The 22,771-nt window shown below is 38.3% G+C and overlaps 3 protein-coding genes across 3 annotated transcripts in view; all 3 read right to left on the bottom strand.

Moving 5' to 3' along the window:
* Window positions 1-823: 823 nt before the first annotated feature.
* On the bottom strand, window positions 824-12,165 carry LOC134824944 (polypeptide N-acetylgalactosaminyltransferase 13-like). Its single transcript, XM_063836961.1, has 17 exons — window positions 11,691-12,165; window positions 10,771-10,858; window positions 6,478-6,590; window positions 5,986-6,164; window positions 5,744-5,816; window positions 5,449-5,587; window positions 5,041-5,144; window positions 4,562-4,624; window positions 4,297-4,414; window positions 3,994-4,077; window positions 3,713-3,803; window positions 3,337-3,485; window positions 2,976-3,071; window positions 2,683-2,817; window positions 2,251-2,362; window positions 1,717-1,925; window positions 824-1,618 (listed from the first exon to the last, which is right to left on the bottom strand). Exons 1-17 carry the CDS (start codon window positions 11,879-11,881, stop codon window positions 932-934), a joined length of 2,631 nt encoding a protein of 876 aa, XP_063693031.1. The 5' UTR covers window positions 11,882-12,165; the 3' UTR covers window positions 824-931.
* An 835-nt stretch (window positions 12,166-13,000) lies between these two features.
* Window positions 13,001-13,852, bottom strand: LOC134824745 (uncharacterized). Its single transcript, XM_063836720.1, has one exon. It carries the CDS (start codon window positions 13,850-13,852, stop codon window positions 13,001-13,003), a length of 852 nt encoding a protein of 283 aa, XP_063692790.1.
* An 876-nt stretch (window positions 13,853-14,728) lies between these two features.
* Window positions 14,729-22,771, bottom strand: part of LOC134824947 (DNA replication licensing factor mcm5-A-like) — a 50,458-nt gene continuing 42,415 nt past the window's right edge. Inside the window, exons 11-19 of the mRNA XM_063836963.1 lie at window positions 22,244-22,363; window positions 21,872-21,999; window positions 20,297-20,412; window positions 17,060-17,129; window positions 16,693-16,853; window positions 16,365-16,482; window positions 16,121-16,219; window positions 15,835-15,963; window positions 14,729-15,180 (exon numbers count right to left, since the gene is read on the bottom strand). Of these exons, the coding sequence (XP_063693033.1) occupies window positions 15,040-15,180; window positions 15,835-15,963; window positions 16,121-16,219; window positions 16,365-16,482; window positions 16,693-16,853; window positions 17,060-17,129; window positions 20,297-20,412; window positions 21,872-21,999; window positions 22,244-22,363 (1,082 nt within the window). The 3' untranslated portion in view covers window positions 14,729-15,039. The remainder of the gene's footprint in view (window positions 15,181-15,834; window positions 15,964-16,120; window positions 16,220-16,364; window positions 16,483-16,692; window positions 16,854-17,059; window positions 17,130-20,296; window positions 20,413-21,871; window positions 22,000-22,243; window positions 22,364-22,771) is intronic.

The following is a 22,771-nucleotide window of genomic DNA, read 5'->3' as shown; positions in this document are numbered from 1 at the left end:
AATTTGCCTCTATTCTAAAAGTGGAAATTATAAGTGACTGTTTAAATATTTAGTATTTGCAGCTCGCTAGTGCAAACCGCGGAGTGAATAATGTGAATTGTGTTGAGCTGTAGAGAGGTCTGTAAAATCAAGGTATGGGGGGAGGGGGGTCTTCTAGTTCTACACTTTTTTACACCATACTTCACCCCGTAAAAAGGTAGAAGTGTAGTGTAAAAAAGTGTAGTGTAAAAAGTGAAATTTGTTTCTCACCAAAATTATGTTTAAAAAGATAGTGTAAAAAGGTGTAAAAAAGGTGTACTCTTTATACTACACCACACACCAAAAAAGGCAAAAGTGTAGTGTAACCCCCCCCCCCCCCCCCCCCCGTATGGGGTTCAAGGTGATTACCGTGGTTTGCGCCAAGGGAAAGAAGTATGAAATGGCTTTAAACGGCTTATTTATATTATAAACTGCATAGAATGTAAAATGAAACACATTCGATAAAGTATAAAATTTTTAATAACATTATATTAGATTTAAAACTGAAAAGTCACTCTGACGAAATCATTGCATCAACTTAACTTGGTAAACTTCTGGCTTGCCAATATGAATAAAACAACTGTCAAGAAAAATGGGCCATTTTATAGAAAATTAGGCTTTTTATTCATTTAATTGTGTTAATGCTAAATTTGGAAACTCAGTTTTGAAATGATCATAAGCCGACCAATAAATAGATTACAAAGTCGAGCTAATTCCCATGGATCACCCTGATAGAGCTAAGTAAGGCTGTGTTACATTGCAAGATTTATTTAATGACAAAAACGTTACATAGATTTCCTAGTACGTAATACTAAGTCCTAACAAAATCTGAAATCACAGATACCCACACTCCTCAGGGCCTTATCAAAAATCACATGATCAAAATAAATTTATGATTCCAGCAATTTGTGGATTATTCGGCAGCTTTCTTTTTCTGAGCAGCTTTCCAAGCTAAATACTCCTTCATATCATCATCACCTCCTCCCTGATCCGAATCTGACCCTGAGTCTATATTGTCTTCTTTTTTAGCGGGTTTGTCTTCGAACAAGTCTGATAAGGAATCTTTTGATTCCTGATCAGTTTCTTTGTCATTGACGTTTTCTTCTACCTTGTCTGACTCGGCCTCAGTTTCTATTTTATCTTCGACTACCACTTCAGCTTCTAACTTATTTTCTTCTTCTAACTTCTTTTTATTTTCTTCTTCTCGCCTCTTTCTCTCCCTTTCTTTCATCTCCTCAGCTAACCTTTTTTCTTCAGCTAACCTTTTTTCTTCGGCTAACGTTTTTTCTTCAGCTAACCTCTTTTCTTCCGCTTCTTTTTCTTCTCTAAGACGTTTCTCTTCCTCGAATTTTTTTCTCTCTTCTGATTCTTCTTCTATTCGCTTACGTTCTTCCTCCGCCTTTCTCTGTTCTTCTTCCTCCCTCTTCCTCCTTAATTCTTCCTCATATTTACTTTTTTCTCCATTAGCTTGTTCCTCTGAACGTTTTTTCTCAGCCCTCCATATTCTGAATTCCTCCTCATCATTCTGTTTCTGAGCTGCCTCTTTATTTGCTTTCTCCTTATTTGCTTTCTCTTCTTCCCTCTTCTCCTCTTTTAATACCTGGGTTAGATTGGAAGGGTTAGATTTGCTTTTTAACGAATAAATACGAAAAAAACATAATTTCAGTTCTTTTGAGAGAAAATACAAATTCATTTTACCTTTCTTGCTTTCTCTTCCTCTGCTTCCTTTTTCTGTTTCTCTTCCTCTAGTCTCAGTCTCTCTGCCTCTTTCTTGGCTTTCTCCTCGGCTCGCTTTCTTTTCTCTTCGTCCTTCTTGGCTTCTGCTTCAGCTTGTTCAGCTTTTGTTTTGTAGCCGAATTGTTTGGAGAACAGGACGTGAAATTTGGTCAAAACACCCGGCGACATTGCTGAAAATGGTACATTAATAATATTAGTAATATTAGTAATATTAGTTAGTCCAGGGCCCTTCAAAAATTAGAAGAAAGGTATGTGCATACTGCATATGGTATATGTATGAATATTAATTATGGTACAGTTATTTTACTTTTTAGTATAACGGGTGAGCAGTGAGGAACCTCCTTTGTAATATAGATAGTATCAATCATGTTGAAGCATTAGTAATCCCTAATACTCCACCTCATAATTCTAAATCCCCACTCTTGTTGAAGCATTAGTAATCCCTAATCCCTAATGCTAATATTCCACCTCGTAACTCTAAACCCCCACTCTTACCAGCAAATTTCCACTTGAACCGATCGTCAGCCATATCGCATGGTAGGAGTTGTAGGAATTTCCCGTCGTGTGTCAGGCATTTCCCACTTCCACCGTGTTTCACTGTGTTATCCTGCAATTTTAGAGCTATAAATCAAGTATTTAAATATATCAATAACTTAACTATACCATTAATATATCAATACCCATACCAAGACTGAGAGATGGATTCAAAGCTCTATACTTGATTACAACAATATAATTAGGCTAAAAGATCGGCATTACCTCTGTAATGAACCACGGCTGTGGCATAGTTGAATATATCAATGCCGATTACAGACACAACTCATTTTAAACATACATAATGAACTGGAGCTACAAATATTACACATTACTCAAGTATTCTAAACTCTCAAAACATACAAAACACATGATAACATTGTCTCACATTACCTCTGTAATAAACCACTGCTGGTTGCCTCTGAGTCCGTGGCACTCGTATAACACTACTTTCCTGGGGTTCCCACCGTCTCCATCAAGACACAGGTTATCATTAACAAACTCTCCGCTCTGTAACAACTTCCAAAACTGGGGAGGGTTTTTTAACTGTGAGTTAGCAAAACAACAACTTTTAGAAATTTCCAAACTTACTGTGGCTCACACCGTGTAGTTTATAATCTCAACATGTTGCAACACACGGCAAGGATAAAACAGAGAAGTAAATAATAATACAAGTTAAAAATAACCTGGTTGGCTCCCTTTCCATGGCAGGAATAAACCCCAACCTGGTGACCAACACCTGGCCCAAGGTTATCAAGACAGACGTCACCGGGCCCTTTCACCTGAGACAATTAAACTGTTACCATTATCCACAATATAGGCAAGTTTAATTGATCATAAGATTTTTAGATGTCTCAAACTTTCCTAATATATAATATAAACGGAACAGTGAAACTTACGCTAGTGATTACGCTAGTGTAATTTTGACACAATAGTAAAAATTGTTCGAAAAGTGATTACGTAATATGTGAACGACCCCTAACGGAACAATGAAACTTACCTCGCCATACCCCACAAAGTCCCTCTCGGGACGAGGTTGAAACTTACCTCACCGTACCCCACAAAGTCCCTCTCAGGACGAGGTTGGTCAGGGAACACCTCTCGGAGGTACCATGAGAAGGACCTGCACTTTAGTCGCTGTCTCAGCAGAACTCTGGAGACAATGTCTCCTCCCTCTACGTTCTTGTTACCCGGCACTGTGAGTTAAAATCAACTTGTATTTTATTTTAATACGTTGAATACTGAATAGGTTGAATTAAAACGTTTCGGTTGGACTTAAAAATATAAAAAATTACATTTTGTATTTAATAATAGAATCTTTTAACAACGGAAAATTATAATTTTTCTCTGAATTGGGACGAATTATTTAAAAAAATTAATCGCTATCGAATGACTCTTTGATACTGATAAGAATGTTATCTACCTGCAGCAAAAACAGCTTCCTTGTACTCATCGAGCCAAACATCCACCATACGTTTAGTATTCTGTTGAAGTGCAGTTTCACCTGTCACAGTCTGAAAACGGAGAGATAAGATTTCCTTGAATAATGAATAAGAAATGATTTGCAGCTTTTAACGGTTCAGTAATATGTAGTAATCTTACAACCATCAAAACTTGACGCAGAAAACTTGGAGAATTCGTCGATAGTATTAACGAGTAATATGATTAATAACGAGTAATACGATTAAGAATGTATCAATTTACCTGTAAGATAAGACTTGTTCTCCTGAAAATGTGCCCCACGTAGCTGCACGTGTTAATTTCAATGGCTCCACCGCACATCCAGACCTGATAATAATATTACTAATATTACTAATATTACTCATATTTCAGCGGTAAAATTATTGTATTGCGTTACACAGGAAACACACTGTTGGAACAATTTTATACGATGGTTTATTCAAATCGATCATTACAAAAAGTAAACCTTCTTTTAAAGATAAAGTAATGGTTCGTTTAAAAGTCCCAAACTTAACGTATTAAAACCCAGAATCTCAGTATTCTCACCCTGAAGGAAAGTTCTAGATTCTCAGCTCCCCAAACCTTCATCCCGGGATCGTACGCTCCGATCTCAAAGAAGTACTCCTTGTCCATCGCAAATATGCCGCCTGACATTGCTGGAGTCCTACAAGAAAAATAATATTATTAATATTATATTAATACTATTAATATAAACAAATATTTAATTTAAGATCTGTTAATCTGCCTAAAGTTTCATTTATAGTTACAAACAACTATAAATCACTATGAACATATTAACATATTAACTAACCTGATAGGGGCACTGTCGTCAAATCCTCGTCTCTGAAGCTCTCTAGCAGGGATTGGTCTCCACCTAAACAAGTAAACAGTATTGATGGTTCAGAGTTTAAATAGACACTTGTTAATCACGTGATGTACGAATAGGGGACGCCACTTTATTTTAGGCAAATAATATCGACGTAATAATAATATAATACAAATAAGAATTAATGCAAAGACCATATTTATATTTTAAAAACTATATAAGTGTGACTTGATGTTGTGCCACAAAACTCCAAGAATAACAGCTAAACAGGTAAATACACAATGTATAGTGTATAATGTATAGTGTACAATGTATAGTGTACCAGTGTATAGTGTACAATGTATAGTGTACAATGTATAGTGTGCAATGTATAGTGTACAATGTATAGTGTATAATGTATAGTGTACAATGTATAGTGTACCAGTGTATAGTGGTATATACTATATATACAATGTACCAGGTACCTGAAGCTCATGTCCCAGTCCCAAGCCCCCCAAATGGCCGTGTATTTATCGGAGACAAGGTTAAGAGTAGTGTGGTCTATTGTTGCTATCACAGGGCAGACTACCTGTAGGAGATGTAAGGGGTCAGGGGTGAGGAAGTGGGGTCAGGGGGTGAGGAAGTGGGGTCAGGGGGTGAGGAAGTGGGGTCGGGGTGAGGAAGTGGGGTCAGGGGGTGAGGATAGTTACACGAATGAGATGTAGTTGTAGAATTAACAATCATGAAAAAAATCGTATTCAAATGGTTAGATAAGGAACTATTTTGTTATCAAACAGTACGATTATAATTAAAAGCACTTAATTATAAACAGTATAATTAAAAGCACTTTATTATACGAAGTATTCAGTGCGACCGCTAGAATTAAGACTCACAGTTTTCCTATCCTCCATGACTCTGGCTACAACAGTAGAGTACCAGCCCTGCAACACCTCCACATGACTGTCCAGGAAAATCAGTACTTTACCTTCTGCTCCTTTAGAACCTATAATCCTACTTCTCATCAACCCTTCCCTGGGGAGGGGGGGGGGTTTAGTTTATCTGCAGTTGTTTGTGGCAGGAATTTGTTATAATTTGTGGAAATCATCAAGTCTCAAATGCGTCCTTTAGAAGTAGGACTACAATTTAAAATGAATAGTTTTTTTTAATACATGATCAGAGGTTTCTTACCTTTTAGAATTCCTGATAATCTTAACAAACGGAAAATTGGCTACTTCTTTATCTAATCGTGATCTCAGTTCATCTGAAGAAAATTGTTATAGGTGGCTCTAAAATACACATAATATGGAAGTTTCAATATGAAAGATTCTAGTGAAATTGGAGGCGCATACCTATCTCTATAGATTATAGTACAGGTTGCAGCACTTGGCGAAAGACAATTTGAATTTCGAGATAAAGAATTTTATAAATACCTCTAGAGGATTTATCATCTACGATAATAATTTCCTTGACACTGTCCATGGGAGTATTGAGAACAATACTAACAAGTGTCCGTAGCAAGGTTGATAGCTCCTCGTTATACATTACAATTATTATAGAGGTTGAGGCTAGTTCAGCGTCCGGTGGGAGCCGTTTTGCTGCTATCCGACAACTGGGGTTATTATTAGTTAGTGGTTATTATTAGTTAGTGGTTATTATTAGTGGTTATTATGTTAACTGTAAACTGGTATTATAGATTATATGATTAAAACTTAACAATTATGATGAATATAAGTCTCCCTAGATGGTGTCCATCAGTGTTCAGTTTACAAGGTTAAGAGAGAATAACCAAGGAATAATTGTTAATTTTCGCTTTTTCAGTCTCAAGACTCTGGGTTGACATAAATTTCATAGCAGATTTCGATGAAAACAAACAAGCTAAAAACTGCCACTTAATTAATTTACTCTTAATTTATAACTCTTACCTCTCTGATCTAGGATCTTTATGCATTCTGTTAACTGGTATTTTGTCGCTTAAATAAGTATTAAATTCGTTTAATTTAAATAACTCCTCTTTGTATCCCTCTAGATCCATTACCTGCCGAGATTTAGTGATCAATTAATTAGTGATCAATTAATTAGTGATCAATGCTCTGAAAATATGCAGTAAAGTATTCACCACTTGATTATGTACGTAGTTAAATGTTTACCACTTACAGTCACCACTCATAAAGTTAAAAAATTGTTCCCTACGAGTCAATCGGAACCATCAAATGCTTAACTTCAACTGTGTCCCTACATGTTGATAAACTCGTCAGGTTGGTGATTGCCAGAGCTGTACACGAGGCTACCGGACAACTGAACCCAATTTAGACAATTTAGACTAACCCTAACTCTAACCCTAACCCTAACCCTAACCCTAACCCTAACCCTAACCCTAACCCTAACCCTAACTGCTAACCCTAACCCTAACCGGCCTAACCCTAACACTAACCAATTAAGCTGATTGGTTAGTGGGAACTAGGTTCAATTGGGTTCAGTTGTCAGTCACCCGTACACGAGGTATGATGTGTACTGCGGAGGAACTAACAGAACCTAACGAGGAATGTGTAGCTGGGTGCCAGTCCGAACCTCATCGTGAGATCTTTAGATAATTTGTTTCTTACTTAAATACTTATTAGCACTTAGAGCGATGGTGCATCTTAAAGTCGTTATATGGAGAGATTCGCGGGTGATGGTAAATTTCCAAAACTTTCTCATTTCCCAGACGATAGATTCCAATTCAGCACCTCTAAATTTCAGTACACAAGTTTCCGAAAGCGTACTACTGTCTGAACGGTACTGCCGGATACAGGCCTGACGATACTAGTGCTGGACTCAGATGCGATCCAGAACTGATTAATTATAATAATTAATATTGGCTGCAATTCTGAATTCTATTGATGTTTCTGATGTGTAACTGCGATGAATATTTAGTTATGTCAGATTTTGGCCTGGCTCAATGTGAATGAGAGCTAATCGTAATTATAATTAATTCCGTAGGCTGTATATTAGGCTTAGAGATTTATAATTGTAAGCAGGTAATACACAAATATTTCGGTCTTGGAAAAGTAAATTTTTAGAAATTTTGTAAGTTAATAATTTGATTGACGTTGCTGATTCCTAAAAAAGGAATAAAGATAAGCAACGTAAACCAAATGAATACATAAATCAATCGCTTGTCTTCATCTGCGTCACAATGACATCTTCTTGCTTCTCTTGGGCGAAATCTCTTTCTTGGCTGAGGTCTAATTGGTATTTCCTTGACAGCTCGACTAGCTGTCATGTAACTCTTGTCACCTGTAATAAGTGGGGTCAGTTGAAAAGAACAAATGTAAATTGTGAATCTATCATCAAACTGAAAAGCCGGCTGAAATCTTATTTACCTGATCTGAGATTACCCGTTAAGTCTTCTTATAACTTTACCATGACGTTCTCTTGAGGTCAAGCTTTGTAACTGTAACCGGCCAGTGTAACTGTAACGTCGTTCTGAAAGAAATAAATTACCCTCCCTCTTACCCAAAAACCATCCCTATTCCCGAAACCTGAAATCGTTAAATTATTGAAAACTAGAAATTGTTTACGGAACATCAAATTGATCAAATTACAAAATCTTTTAATAGTAGCCTAGATAAAAGAACCGTGGCTCAGACTCTTCCCACGCAACAAGCAATGGTAACGGTTCCTCCTGGCTCCCCTCTGACTCCACTGGTGGTAGGTCCTCCCCAAGAATTATAACTTCAAGATCCTCTTCCAGTTCCGCGAAGTCACAATCTTGATCTTCCCAAGTTTCAGATGATGGCGACTGAAGTTTTGATGGGTTAGAAAAATTTTTTTCTTCCTCGTCGACATCAGGCTTAAACAAGTCGAAAATATCTGTAAACTTGTCCGGATTATACTTCTCTGGTTGGGGTATGCTGATGCAGCCCATTGCTTTATAGAACCTGAGGAACCAGGACGGCTGATAGTAGTCTGAGTCGTAAACGTACACTCTGTCTCGATTCTGCTTACTGCGGAAGAAAGACTTAAACTTGGATTTCACAGATTTGAAACTTGGCATATCGTAAACGAATGTATTGAACAGTTCTAACAGATAGCAAGTGAAATTAAAAGGAATGATAAAGCGAACGTGCACCTATAAATATGGTGACTCCTTTATCAAATCCTTCTTTCAAACGGTGAAATAAACATGTGTGGCTGAAATTTAGCAATGCGCGCGGCTCACGCGGCTTACAGTTACACATATCACTATCAGTATATCAGCCAAACATGTTTATTTCACCGTAATTGACACCACTATCAGACTATACAGTGTACTTGGGCACATAATGCTCACAATAAACACATTGTACCGTTTAAGTTTAGCGCATTTGGCATTGTGCATTATTTTCAGAATCTGTAAAAGAATTGTCAATTGACGCCGCGTGAGCCGCGCGCATTGCTAAATTTCAGCCACACATGTTTATTTCACCGTTTGAAAGAATGATTTGATAAAGGAGTCACCATATTTATAGGTGCACGTTCGCTTTATCATTCCTTTTAATTTCACTTGCTATCTGTTAGAACTGTTCAATACATTCGTTTACGATATGCCAAGTTTCAAATCTGTGAAATCCAAGTTTAAGTCTTTCTTCCGCAGTAAGCAGAATCGAGACAGAGTGTACATTTACGACTCAGACTACTATCAGCCGTCCTGGTTCCTCAGGTTCTATCAAGCAATGGGCTGCATCAGCATACCTCAACCAGAGAAGTATAACCCGGACACGTTTACAGATATTTTCGACTTGTTTAAGCCTGATGTCGACGAGGAAGAAAAAAATTTTTCTAACCCATCAAAACTTCAGTCGCCATCATCTGAAACTTGGGAAGATCAAGATTGTGAATTCGCGGAACTGGAAGAGGATCTTGAAGTTATAATTCTTGGGGAGGACCTACCACCAGTGGAGTCAGAGGGGAGCCAGGAGGAACCGTTACCATTGCTTGTTGCGTGGGAAGAGTCTGAGCCACGGTTCTTTTATCTAGGCTACTATTAAAAGATTTTGTAATTTGATCAATTTGATGTTCCGTCAACAATTTCTAGTTTTCAATAATTTAACGATTTCAGTTTTTGGGAATAGGGATGGTTTTTGGGTAAGAGGGAGGGTAATTTATTTCTTTCAGAACGACGTTACACTGGCCGGTTACAGTTACAAAGCTTGACCTCAAGAGAACATAGTCAAGTTATAAGAAGACTTAACGGGTAATCTCAGATCAGGTAATTAAGATTTCAGCCGGCTTTTCAGTTTGATGATAGATTCACAATTTACATTTGTTCTTTTCAACTTACCCCACTTATTACAGGTAAGATCAAGAAGATACCAATTCGACCATCAATATCAGTGAACAGCTGGGAGTGAAGTTCCGAACACAAAGATTTCGCCCAAGAGAATTAAAAAGATTTCAGCCAAGCAAGAGATTTCGCCCAAGAGAAGCAAGAAGATGTCATTGTGACGCAGATGAAGACAAGCGATTGATTTATGTATTCATTTGGTTTATCATGTTGCTTATCTTTATTTCTTTTTTAGGAATCAGCAACGTCAATCAAATTATTAACTTCCAAAATTTCTAAAAATTTACTTTTCCAAGACCGAAATATTTGTGTATTACCTGCTTACAATCTCTAATATATAGTCTACGGAATTAATTATAATTACGATTAGCTCTCGTTGAGGTACACTGGTAGTGGTAAAGTACGCTTCTAATGATGTCAGTTTCAATATCAACTGTGTTAATTGTGGTCGGGGTGGCACACAGGATTGATGCACATGGAATAGAATTGAGAATACTATCAAACTACACATTGTACTTGGGCACAGAATGCTCACAGTGTGCAAACTTTACCGTTTGAGTTTAGTGCGTTTGGCATTGTTTTCAGAATCTGAAAGAGAATTGACCCCCAACATTTCATACCCCATAGCCCCACGTGTGTTTGATAAACCTGTGTTATTACCACTACCAGTAACACTGATCACGTAAAAACACTGATCACATACTCGCCGTTTTATATTACTATTAGGGACAACCTGTATTATAAACGCGAGTAATATTAAGTTTGTAGTAATTGTACAGCAATACTATACTAAGGTAATGGGACTACTAGTACTAATATTAAGTTTAACTGTAAGTATAGTTATACATGCAAGAAAGTTCAAAGTAAATAAAAATAAACTTTTCGCCTAAAATAAAAAATAAAATCTCACATGATCATCGGAGGTTCTAAATTCTGATGTGTCCACGTGTCGCGGTGTGAGAGGGTCGTAATATTCTCTGAGGTACCCTACTGGGTCTCTGTAAGAGTAGGGATTAATAAACTCAAGATGAAATAGCTTTGTAATTGTATGATAATTGATAATGGGAACTTTGGGTTCGGTTTTGTGTTTTTAGACGAGCAGCAACTAGAACTTTAAGATTTCTCTAATAGACCAACTTTGGTGAAGCCGCAGTGTGATACACAATTGACGCGGAGGCTATAATCCCGATCCTTCTAATTAAAACTGTTTAGTTTTACAATTATTGCTCAGGAAGAAAATATCAACACACAGTTTCAACATCACAGCGTTCCACTTTTCTGAAGAATTGCACATTCGGCGTACTACTAGTACTACTAGTACTACTAGTACTACTACTAGTACTACTAGTACTACTACTAGTACTACTACTAGTACTACTACTAGTACTACTAGTACTACTACTAGTACTACTAATAGTACTACTAGTACTACTACTAGTACTACTACTAGTACTACTACTAGTACTACAAGTACTACTACTAGTACTACTACTAGTACTACTACTAGTACTACAAGTACTACTACTAGTACTACTACTAGTACTACTACTAGTACTACTACTAGTACTACTACTAGTACTACAAGTACTACTACTAGTACTACTACTAGTACTACTACTAGTACTACTACTAGTACTACTACTAGTACTACTACTAGTACTACAAGTACTACTACTAGTACTACTACTAGTACTACTACTAGTACTACTACTAGTACTAGTAAAAAAGTTTGCCGTGATTTAATTTTAGGAGCCTGCTCCCGCACTCAAACTGAACTTCAACCAGCGAGAAAGAATAATAAACAGTGTTTATTATTCTTTCACCGCCTACCTGTGGTAAGAAAGAAGCGTCCACACAAATGAACCAATCTGCAAGAGTAACATGAACAGAAGGAAAGCAGCAGCCAGTCCTAAGATTTTAAGGTATACAGGAGCATGAGGGTTGGCTAAGAACTCGAGTAGTAGCTGGTGAGCTTTGTGTTTCAGGGTCAACAGCTTTATTCTTATGTCTGATCCTTTCATTTTTGTTGGGGTCTCTCTTCAATTTGCTATAGAGGGTATTGTTACTATGTGTAATGATTCTCCAGTCACTTAACACAATTATGTCTCTCGGCTCTCCTAGTGCCGATTCTTCTTGAAATTAAATAACTCGATGCTGTCTACAACCGCTGTTATCAGACACCCAGGATAGATCTTCAAATTTTGGAAGCTCAATCGGCACGATCAGTTCATCCCAACATTCCACAAAAAATAATACGGAGCAAGGAACTAAGAAACAAATATACACAAGGTACCAGGTAGAAATTACCATGTTAAACACGGAGTATAGCTATAACAGCCACATCTCCCACATGAAGCGATGGCAACAGAGCATCATCATGTCCTTATATGGGCAATAATGACATCTAATTAGCGCCTTATATGGGGGTAAACGGAACATCATCTAGTCACTACGATGGGATTAAGTTAATTGGCTGAAAATATGGTAGGCCGGGTATACATTGACGTTTCTAGGTTCATGGTGCACACAAACAGTAAACACGCCGATTATTGTGATATCATTTAAAATTGTGCATTTCTAGGCTCTGCAGTAAGTTTTGAAAATTCCTCACCTGCCGACTTTGAGATAAGTCAGTGGGTGCGATCATCAGATATTAGCTGACTAGAAAGAAAAATCAACAATAAACTATTACAGGTTAGATGTTTACCTGAGTTCTATATCTTTCGATAGCAACTCCATCTATAAATCTGATTAGCAAGTCATTCTGTATTCCACCAGTACTTGTAATCCTGGTTGCAGCTTTCAACATGTTTTATGGGCCCAACACTCAGCTTTCACAGTTTATGACTTCTGGCCTCCTTCAGTGGCGTAACGAAAGGCCCTGCTGACCCCGCTGTGCAGGGGGGCGCCGTCTTAGGGGGGCGCCAAATCGTCGTTTGAATGTGGGACAATTTCGAAAACTTAACTAAAGTACTAGCAAAACTGCGCGTTTTGCTCTAGATACACACTTTTTTTAGAGATTTTACCGGCGTATTCTTTAAAATCACCTAATTTGTTCAATTTTAGGGAGGGGCACCAAAAGGGGAGGGGGCGCCAACAGGGGGGCGCCTTTTTCAGCAGGGGGGCGCCAACAGGCAACGTTACGCCACTGGCCTCCTTGCGATGTCGTAGCAGGTAGACCATTTCTTGTTGTCGCGGGCTAACCAGATTGTATAGGAACATCGAAGAGCGACCACAGCAGCCTCATTCAGGGCTTTATTCTTCGTTCTCTTCGCCAATCCAAAGTAGTTGAATAGAGCTGGTACAGTATGGTGCCAGAAGCCCCTACACCCAATCTCTACCGTAAAGAGCAGAGCTTTCCAACCGCACCCGTCGATGCCAGGAATCAGCTCTCTGTTGTAGCGTGCTTCTTTACGTGCTACTTGGTCACTGAAGTTACTCTCGTCACCACAAGTCAGTTCAATCAGAACTACTTCTCTCAAACTATCCGACCATACTACAATGTCGGGTCTCTCCGCTGTGTTGTAGATGTGCTGTGGGAACTGGGCAGGTAGTGTATCCTCGTCCCATATCAGCTTCCAGTCTTTCGCTCTCTCAAAGGGCCTCTCCTTCCTCAACTTTGGCTTTGGGTGTTCATACTTCCCATCCTTCGACTTGAACCGTATCCATTCTTTGTCAGAGGTCGTGGAACCTGAGGAATTGTACATCTTGAGTTGGTCAAGCAAGGCTCCGGCTATAACACGTAGGACGTTGTCATGTCTCCAGTTGTACCTTTTGGAGTTTCTTGCTACACTGCAGACGGCTAGGATGTGCTTGATGTTGCACGTCTTCCAACCACAAAGTGTACAATTTCCTGTACTCGAGTAGTTCCACAATTTCATGTTTGCAGGGGTATTAGCCACGTCGTGTGTCGAGTTTAGGTGGAATTTAAGGAGAGCCGGGCTCATCTTGTAGTTGTAGATAAGGCTGTTCCATCCTAAGTCTAACTGCATCGTGTTCTCCTATGTCAAGAACTTGCCCTGTACTCCCTTGTTTACCAGGGTGACTAGCATGTCGTTCTCTGACACCGATTCTACCAGTTGACTTAGGTGATTAACATTTTACAATTAGTGCAGATTACTCAGCCTGTGCTCAGCCTGTCATTCCGCCTAATCTCTATGTTTATGAACATGATAGCCTGAGGTCCCCAGGTAAAGTGCAGAGGGATAAGAACAAATAAACCAGGTTTCAGCACCATCAACGGTTTACGGTTGAATCTTCCTTCTTGACTTAACAGAGTCAACTTAATTCTCAAATTTAAAGTTACCTCCGATGTCTGAAGACCTCACCCACAACCAATTAGGCAATCAACTTTAGACCCAATATGACACGATTGAGGTGCTGGAAGTTTTATTTCGGTCGGAGGAAGCTTACAGCAGAAAGCTCAACAAAACAAAAATTCATATTTTCCAAATTCTGTCCCATTTTCAAATCTGAACATTTCTGAACACAAATTTGACAGATTGGATGACATTTTTTGCCCAGTAACCAATTAGTCAGTTAATTGATTATGGTACAAATCCAAATTGAGGTACTGGAAGTAAAAATCCGGAAGAAAATTTAAAAATCATATTGCCCCATTCTCTGTCCCATTTTCAGTTTTTGAAGATGAAATTTCCAGGATCGAAATTTTACATTTTTACTGCATTTCTCACCTGCAACCAATATGTTAGCCTAATCATTTAGAAACCACCTCCCTCCCCACTTATTAGTGATTACGTATTATGTGAATGACCCCCTACCGCGAGATCGCGAAGTTCGAAACAAAGCTGTGAAGGTAATTATAGTTTACATGAGTGTTGTGGCTTGGAACAAATAAAAGTTGTGATTTTTTTAGTTCAATAAATGATAAAATATTGAATAAATTCAAATACAATGTATTATAAATATTTTGAAACTGAAATTCACAACTGTTGACTAGCAGCCATAGTAAAAATCGTTAAAAAGAAATTACATTAAAAAGAGTGCAATGAAAACTAGCAATCTAGTCGTAAGTCAAGGAAATTAGTTCGATTGTCTGACTCATGCTTGCAAGGTTAAAAATTGTTCATTCAATCTCATAACTTCAGTATTACTATAAGAACCAGTCCATTTCACCCTGAAATCACTGTTTCACTTTCACCCAGATTTCACTTTCACTCTACTTCACCCTGAGCACGACTTTCCTCTGCATCCTGTGCTGCAACTCCCCTCTCCTGATCATTATGTTAAGAACGTTTCTTACTGATCGCTCACTGTAACGCTGCTTCGTGAAATCTTGAATAATCCTAGCCTCTGATACCTGAGGAAAGTTAATATTTGTTATATAGTTTGATAAACAAGAATATTGTAGTCTACTGTCGAGAGAACACAATTTTATGTCGCGATGCGATGTTTAGATGACACAAATTGAAACACAGATGACATAGTCAGATGAAGGAGTATCCATCATTTTATCTACACAATCAACACTGCCAGTAACTGAGCCAGTAACTGAGCCAGTAACTGAGCCGGTAACTGAGCCAGTAACTGAGTCGGTAACTGAGCCGGTAACTGAACCCGGTTCAGTTACCGGCTCAGTTACCGGCTCAGTTACCGGTTCAGTGAACCGGTAACTGAGCCGGTAACTGAGTTGGTAACTGAGTCGGTAACTGAGTCGGTAACAGAGCTGGTAACTGAGTCGGTAACTGAGCCAGTAACTGAGCCGGTAACTGAGCCAGTAACTGAGTCGGTAACTGAGCCGGTAACTGAACCCGGTTCAGTTACCGGCTCAGTTACCGGTTCAGTGAACCGGTAACTGAGCCGGTAACTGAGTTGGTAACTGAGTCGGTAACAGAGCTGGTAACTGAGTCGGTAACAGAGTCGGTAACTGAGCCGGTAACTGAGCCGGTAACTGAGCCGGTAACTGAGCCAGTAATTGAGCTGGTAGTACTAGTAGCTGGTAGTAGCTGCTGACCTGAGAGCCGATAGGGAACCTCTGTTTGAGTTGTCTCTCCACTTTCCTCACCTCCTCCTGATCCTCCAGAGCAGTGAGACCCTCAACACCGGACAGGGAACCTGACATGGCTGACTCCATCGTCGATACCTGAGAGACAAGAGACATAATATCATTTAGGGGGAGGGGGTTGTTCATTATCGAGGGGGGAGGGGTTGTTTATTATCGAGGGGGGGGGGGTGTTTATTATCGAGGGGGGGAGGGGGTTGTTTATTATCGAGGGGGGAGGGGGAGCGGGAGTATTTACCTGGAAAAGTCTCAAGCTCTCTTCAACGTCACTGTCAGTGGTGAATGCTTCAAGTCGCATCTTGGCCAGAGCCTCAGAAATCCGCACTATCGACTCCAACTAAAATTTAATTGTTAATCAATATTTTGAGATCAGAGAGGTTTTCAAAGCTATGAGCTATAATACACATGCTAGAGAGAGAAATCATCACACCACATGACGTCATACCACGTGACGTGACGTCATACCACGTGAGAACTCTAACCTGTCTGACAGTGATGGGAATGCTCAGTCTCTTGTTGCTCTCATGCTCGTGCTCCCGAGCAGAAGTTCTCATCATCACGTACTTGTGTCCTAACTTTGCTGCTGTCTTGTCTGACAACCTGGGGAGTCACGAGTGTCACCGGTCACGTGGGAGATAATACTGATTGTAGGTGAATTGAATCATCTGTATCGGCGTATCGCTAAGATATTACATAATTGCTTAAAGTCGTGAAATCACTTATGATCATACGATACAACTTGAAAACTTGAAAACGTTAATTTTCTTGACAAGTTCTACGATATTTTTGTTCAATTCTAAACCCACTCACCTCGGGCCGCACTTGGCGCGCGTGTACGCGATGTACTTTTTCAGCATTTCAATGCTCATCTCTCCCTCCACAGCGGCCTGCTCCCGGTTCAGATGGATCTTCATCACGTGACGAGCTATTGTCGTGTCACGTGACTCGTTGTGCTCGTCCTTCACTATGTACTGAAACAAGGACATTTTCATAATTTTGTTCATTAAAAAACGTTGATATTTTTGATTAAATGTGATTTGATGAAACTCAAAGTTAAACATAATAGATGTTCTTTCTCAGATTAGTAAATAGTACTAGGTATATAAAATGTCTAAACTATTAAACCAGGTCATAGCTACTATAAAAGGTTAATCAACATAATAAACGAAGAACTTACGATCATGTCGAATCTGCTGAGGATGGTCGGCATAAAGTCAATATTCTCCTCGCCTTTTGTATCGTCCCATCTAAACAGAGAGCATATTTGTTAACATATTTAACATTTTTTAACATATTTTGTTAACATTGTTAAGAAATAATTATACATTTTCTGTTCTTGAGCTCCTTCCTTAAAACTTAAGATTCAATATTAAACTTCGATATCGTTGAAGGGCCACATTTTTTCGGACACGCGAAAGTTACATATTATCTGAACAGCTTTCAGCAGCAACCAATCAAATCCAAGAAAATCAGTTACTCCAGTAGCAGGGAATGGTTGAGTGTGCACTTCGATGTATACGATTTCTGACAACACAGGGTTGTTTGTTAGATCATTCTTAACCAAAATCGTTTAGGTACGCAATTTGTGTCGCTAGACATAACCCTACAGGGCAAATTTTCTAAATTACCCTCAGTCGCGTATACGGGATTTTTGTATTTCAGCTCCTGAAGGTCATAGAGACTTCAATTTTAGCTTAAAATTACCGCAATGGCCATATTTATATACAAGTTATGAAGCAACATAAGGTCTCTAGTGCTTTGTTGTATAGATATTGACAAAAAACTGTTTTTTGGCTCAGCGAACCAAAAATGGGACTGAATTTTGGTAACTTGAACTAGGAAGATCGTAGAGACTTAAATTTTAGCTTAAAATGAGCGCAAACATCACATTTATATACAACTTATAAAGCAATATAAGCCCTTTAATGCTTATTTGTTAAGATATTGACAAAAATCGGTCATTTTGGCTACATATACACGAATGAGGAAAAATACCAAATTGGGCAACAACTTTGGTCTTTTTTTGACCATTTTTGTGCTCAAGTTATTAAAATGTGCTTTGATGTTGTAGATCGGGTGTTTTCTTCCAATATGGGTTTCGGTATAAATCCGGAAGCACCCGGTTCATGGGTGATTGGGGTTAAAAACCCTAAAATGTCAGGTGATGGGCGAGACAATTGTCTGAATTTGGTTATAAAAACACTTGCACTCTTTGCTTTTTTCTGCTACATCGATCCGATTTCTAACTACTGTCTACTAATCATCCCCCTCTACATCATTCTCTTTTAGATACATGATTTCTATAAGTTCTTGAAGGTACATCCGGCATGATGTAAAGTCTATATCAAAGCATTTTAATGTGGTCTTAACAAGTTGCAAGATATTCAAGTTCACTAATAAAACAGAGATTGTAGGATATTCTTCTTTTACATATTGAGTAATTTTGGCTACACATGTGAGGAAAGATACCAAATTGGTTTACCAAACGAAGATTGTAGGTTATCTATTATTCTTTACATGATTATTGACGCAACTTCATAGTCAAACCTGTATTATTTTAAATATTTAATATTTATCCACACTCTCCATAATATAAGAATATTATTGGGAGTCATTTTGTGGTTAAAATTCGATTAAATCAGTATTTCCAAGCAAAAAACTGCCCCAAATTTCTCCTCCGAATATGGTCCGCTAGTTCGAAATTTTAGCACTTATAAACGTTATTGTTAGACATTACATTAATGTAATACCACTGAGACCAGATGTATAGTAATCTATTCAGATAAAGCGAAGAATGTGCATCTGAATGAAGAGAACTTTGCTGATCAAGAGAAAAGAATATGAAGAGATATCAGCAGCTGACAGAAGAGATTGCAAGCTCCAGACAGTAGCAGTTCGAGTTCGAGTTCGAGGCATTTACAACTGCAGCCTCCAAACCTTTATGAACCACCTGAACGTAAACACTAAAGAGAAAAAGGCCTGCATGAAGATCGCTGAAATTAGCATGAGGGCATCATACACCATCTATCTGTCCAGAAACACCATTATATGGACAGATGATTGGGAGTTAGTCAAAGGCTAGTAATTGCATAGTAGGAGCGTATAGTGTTTGTAGAATGTAATTATTTTTACAAACTACCGCTCAAAACTTATAGATCAAGTGATTGCCTACCCACAATTATATTACAACGTCAGTCGATATTGTTGCTAAAAATCAGGAGCAAGCGTCTTGAAACAGGATACCATGAATCTGTATAAGTTTGAAGTAGTTTCATTCTACGTTTAATATTATTATTGGGTCGTTTACGTTAAAGTTATATTTGGCCATTTTATAGCCTCCCCTCAAAAAGCCCACAATTACTCAATATGTAAAAGAATAATATCCTACAATCTCTGTTTTATTAGTGAACTTGAATATCTTGCAACTTGTTAAGACCACATTAAAATGCTTTGATATAGACTATATACATCATGCCGGATGTACCTTCAAGAACTTATAGAAATCATGTATCTAAAAGAGAATGATGTAGAGGGGGATGATTAGTAGTTAGAAATCGGATCGATGTAGCAGAAAAAAGCAAACCCTAGCAAAGAGTGCAAGTGTTTTTATAACCAAATTCAGACAATTGTCTCGCCCATCGCCTGACATTTTAGGGTTTTTAACCCCTATCACCCATGAACCGGGTGCTTCCGGATTTATACCGAAACCCATATTGGAAGAAAACACCCGATCTACAACATCAAAGCACATTTTAATAACTTGAGCACAAAAATGGTCAAAAAAAGACCAAAGTTGTTGCCCAATTTGGTATTTTTCCTCATTCGTGTATATGTAGCCAAAATGACCGATTTTTGTCAATATCTTAACAAATAAGCATTAAAGGGCTTATATTGCTTTATAAGTTGTATATAAATGTGATGTTTGCACTCATTTTAAGCTAAAATTCAAGTCTCTACGATCTTCCTAGTTCAAGTTACCAAAATTCAGTCCCATTTTTGGTTCGCTGAGCCAAAAAACAGTTTTTTGTCAATATCTATAAAACAAAGCACTGGAGACCTTATGTTGCTTCATAACTTGTATATAAATATGTCCATTGCGGTAATTTTAAGCTAAAATTGAAGTCTCTATGACCTTCAGGAGCTGAAATACAAAAATCCCGTATACGCGACTGAGGGTAATTTAGAAAATTTGCCCTGTAGGGTTATGTCTAGCGACACAAATTGCGTACCTAAACGATTTTGGTTAAGAATGATCTAACAAACAACCCTGTGTTGTCAGAAATCGTATACATCGAAGTGCACACTCAACTATTCCCTGCTACTAGAGTAAGTCAACAAACCTGCAAAACATTCCCAAGTTAAGCTTAATTTCAATTATTATCTATAATTACATAATGAACAATCACATAATTACCTTCCGAAGACGCTGTTAGCAGCAGCGAAGACACTGCACCGGGTGTTGAGAGTTGTGGTGATGCCCGCTTTAGCTATGGAGATAGTCTGTTGTTCCATTGCCTCGTGTATAGCAACCTGACCAGCAAGAGTAACGTTAGAACCGGTTAGAAATGGTTTAAAGGTAAGATGATACAAACCATACAGACATGGATTAGAGTCGCTTGGCAATGCAGTGAAAGCAGTATTAATGACATTCTCACTTTTCAGAACTAAGTGCCTAATATAATTAAGATAGAACATCTAAACAGTTTTATTCCTGTTCCATATGATCGAGGATAGTCAGGGCTACAGATCCTGACCAAGTTTAGCTCAATCCAGTACTGCGCGTTCAAGATATGAGGTTAAATATACCAAAAATAGAGGTTTTCTGGTGTGACATCATTGTAAATTATTTGGAGTATAACCTCAATATCTCACAAACTATACATTTGTGGTCTTTCTGAGTTACACTAACTGTTTCCTTTGGCAATTTCGGTTCAGAGTCAATTAAGTTTGAAACAAAATCTCAGTATATGTGAAAGGACTGAGGATATCAAGTTTGTAAAAGCGCGCGCGCGCACACACATATAATGACCTCATATCTTCCACATTTAACGATTTTTTATAGAAATTCTTTCACCATCCTGTAGCACTCATGTGCTGAGTAGGATAGCATTCAAATCATGTCTTTAAAAGATTTAGATAGATACTGAGGGAGAAAATTCATGTTTGTAAAAGCGCGCGCGCGCATGGCCCAGACTATATCAATGGACGGCCACGGGAGGATAAAAGTACTTTCATACACACCAGCATGCTCATTGATGGCTTAAAATGAAGCTAAGACATACTCCTATCAGATCCACCATAAGTTAGATACCATAATAATCATTAAATGTGTCTAAAATGAGGAAGCTTTGACAAGTGCGAGTGGTTTTGGCAAATTTTGGTATAAAATGGGCCCTGAGATCATATTTTTCTCATTAAAATCACATATATCACGAATATTTATGTGTGTTGGGTGTATCCTCATTGGTATCAACCATTTCAATCATCTAGAGCAGCTTTCCTGATTCTTTATCTCATGAAAATGGGCAAAAAAGCTCATAAATAGTCCAAAATCGGTCATTTTCGCCGCTTTAATAACCTCATTCCTGGCACCCAGAACACTTTGGGTACTCAAAACATGATTTTTCGGATACCTCAGACCCCTAACTAGCACATGGAGCCAGAAAGAACAGCATGTAGGGACTTCTAAATTTCCATGGTTGAGAACCCAATGTCACACTATTCGTTCATTAATCCTGCTTTCACTGAATGAAGATTCAGAATCTTAGATTCTGGACCTTAAATTTGTCAACAAATCTCGCAGTCTTTAATTTTTAAGTTAAAAGATATCTGGGACATCAGAAGGGAATTCGAAGTTCCTAGAGAACAAGAATTGAATGGAATGTTGGGGTTTCAAAGGAATCCAATTAACAAAATTTACATATTCATGTAAATGTTTGTTAATCGAATAACTCATAAATAATGACCAAAAGTAAGATACAAAACATACCCGATCATCTTCTCTCATTTTATCGAACTCATCAATACAGACCACACCTCCATCAGCCAGCACCATAGCTCCTCCCTCCATCACGAAACAGCGGGTGGTCGGGTCTTTTATTACACTTGCAGTCAGACCTGGGGGTTAATTAGGTTAATTAGCTAGTTATTAAGTAATTAATCAAGGTATCAATTAGCAGATGAAGTGGTCATTAGCCAGGGTCATACAATTTTGGTTTTAATTTGTATTGGGCGTATTTCTAATTTGTGTGTTGTACGATGTCTTCACAGTCATATAAAAGTAATAAAAATGTAAAGAATCCTGAATTAATTAAAAGCTTAAGTTAAGGGCCAAGTAAAAGATCCTCTTATCGGAACTAACCTGCAGCACTGGACCCCTTGCCGGAGGTGTACACCCCAATAGGAGAACACTTCTCTACGAACTTGAGGAGTTGGGATTTAGCAGTTCCTGGATCTCCCAACAGCAGCAGGTTTATATCACCTGGAGATGATGAGTAATGTAACAGTGATTAATCAATTAATTAATTGGTGATTTGAATACAATATGTGCAGATTAAGGCAATTATTTTAAACGAAATTGCTTTAATATGTGTGTTGATAAGATCAGGACTGTCTGACTGGAAGAATGTTGTATGCTTAGACCAAGCCCAGACAGTCCAGACAGCCCAAACAGTCCAGACAGTCCAGACTGTCCAGACAGTCCAGACAGTTTATAACGTTACCACCCAACCTGGACTAGGTGCTAGCAGGGCATATTCCTCAACTAATGAATTAGAAGATCAAGCCGAGCCCTGCTAAAGCCCTGCTAAATGTGGGGCTGCTAAAGCCATGCTAAATGTGGGGCTGCTTAATGTGGGGCTGCTAAACGTGGGGCTGGTAAAGCTTTAAA

Source organism: Bolinopsis microptera, chromosome 13 (assembly GCF_026151205.1).
Source record: "Bolinopsis microptera isolate Bmic1 chromosome 13, MBARI_Bmic_1.0, whole genome shotgun sequence".
Classification (NCBI taxonomy): Eukaryota; Metazoa; Ctenophora; class Tentaculata; order Lobata; family Bolinopsidae; genus Bolinopsis; species Bolinopsis microptera.
This window is presented reverse-complemented; position numbering and strand designations above follow the sequence as displayed.

What these genes read in the sequence shown, in the direction of transcription:
- LOC134824944 (XM_063836961.1), bottom strand. Translation starts at nt 11,881, where the DNA reads ATGAAAGGATCAGACATAAGAATAAAGCTGTTGACCCTGAAACACAAA. An exon ending in ATCTAGAACTTTCCTTCAGG is followed by an intron (nt 4,078 to 4,296) that starts GTGAGAATACTG and finishes TATTATTATCAG; the next exon opens with GTCTGGATGTGCGGTGGAGC. An exon ending in GTTCAAGTGGAAATTTGCTG is followed by an intron (nt 1,926 to 2,250) that starts GTAAGAGTGGGG and finishes TACCATTTTCAG; the next exon opens with CAATGTCGCCGGGTGTTTTG.
- LOC134824745 (XM_063836720.1), bottom strand. Translation starts at nt 13,852, where the DNA reads ATGCAGTTAGACTTAGGATGGAACAGCCTTATCTACAACTACAAGATG.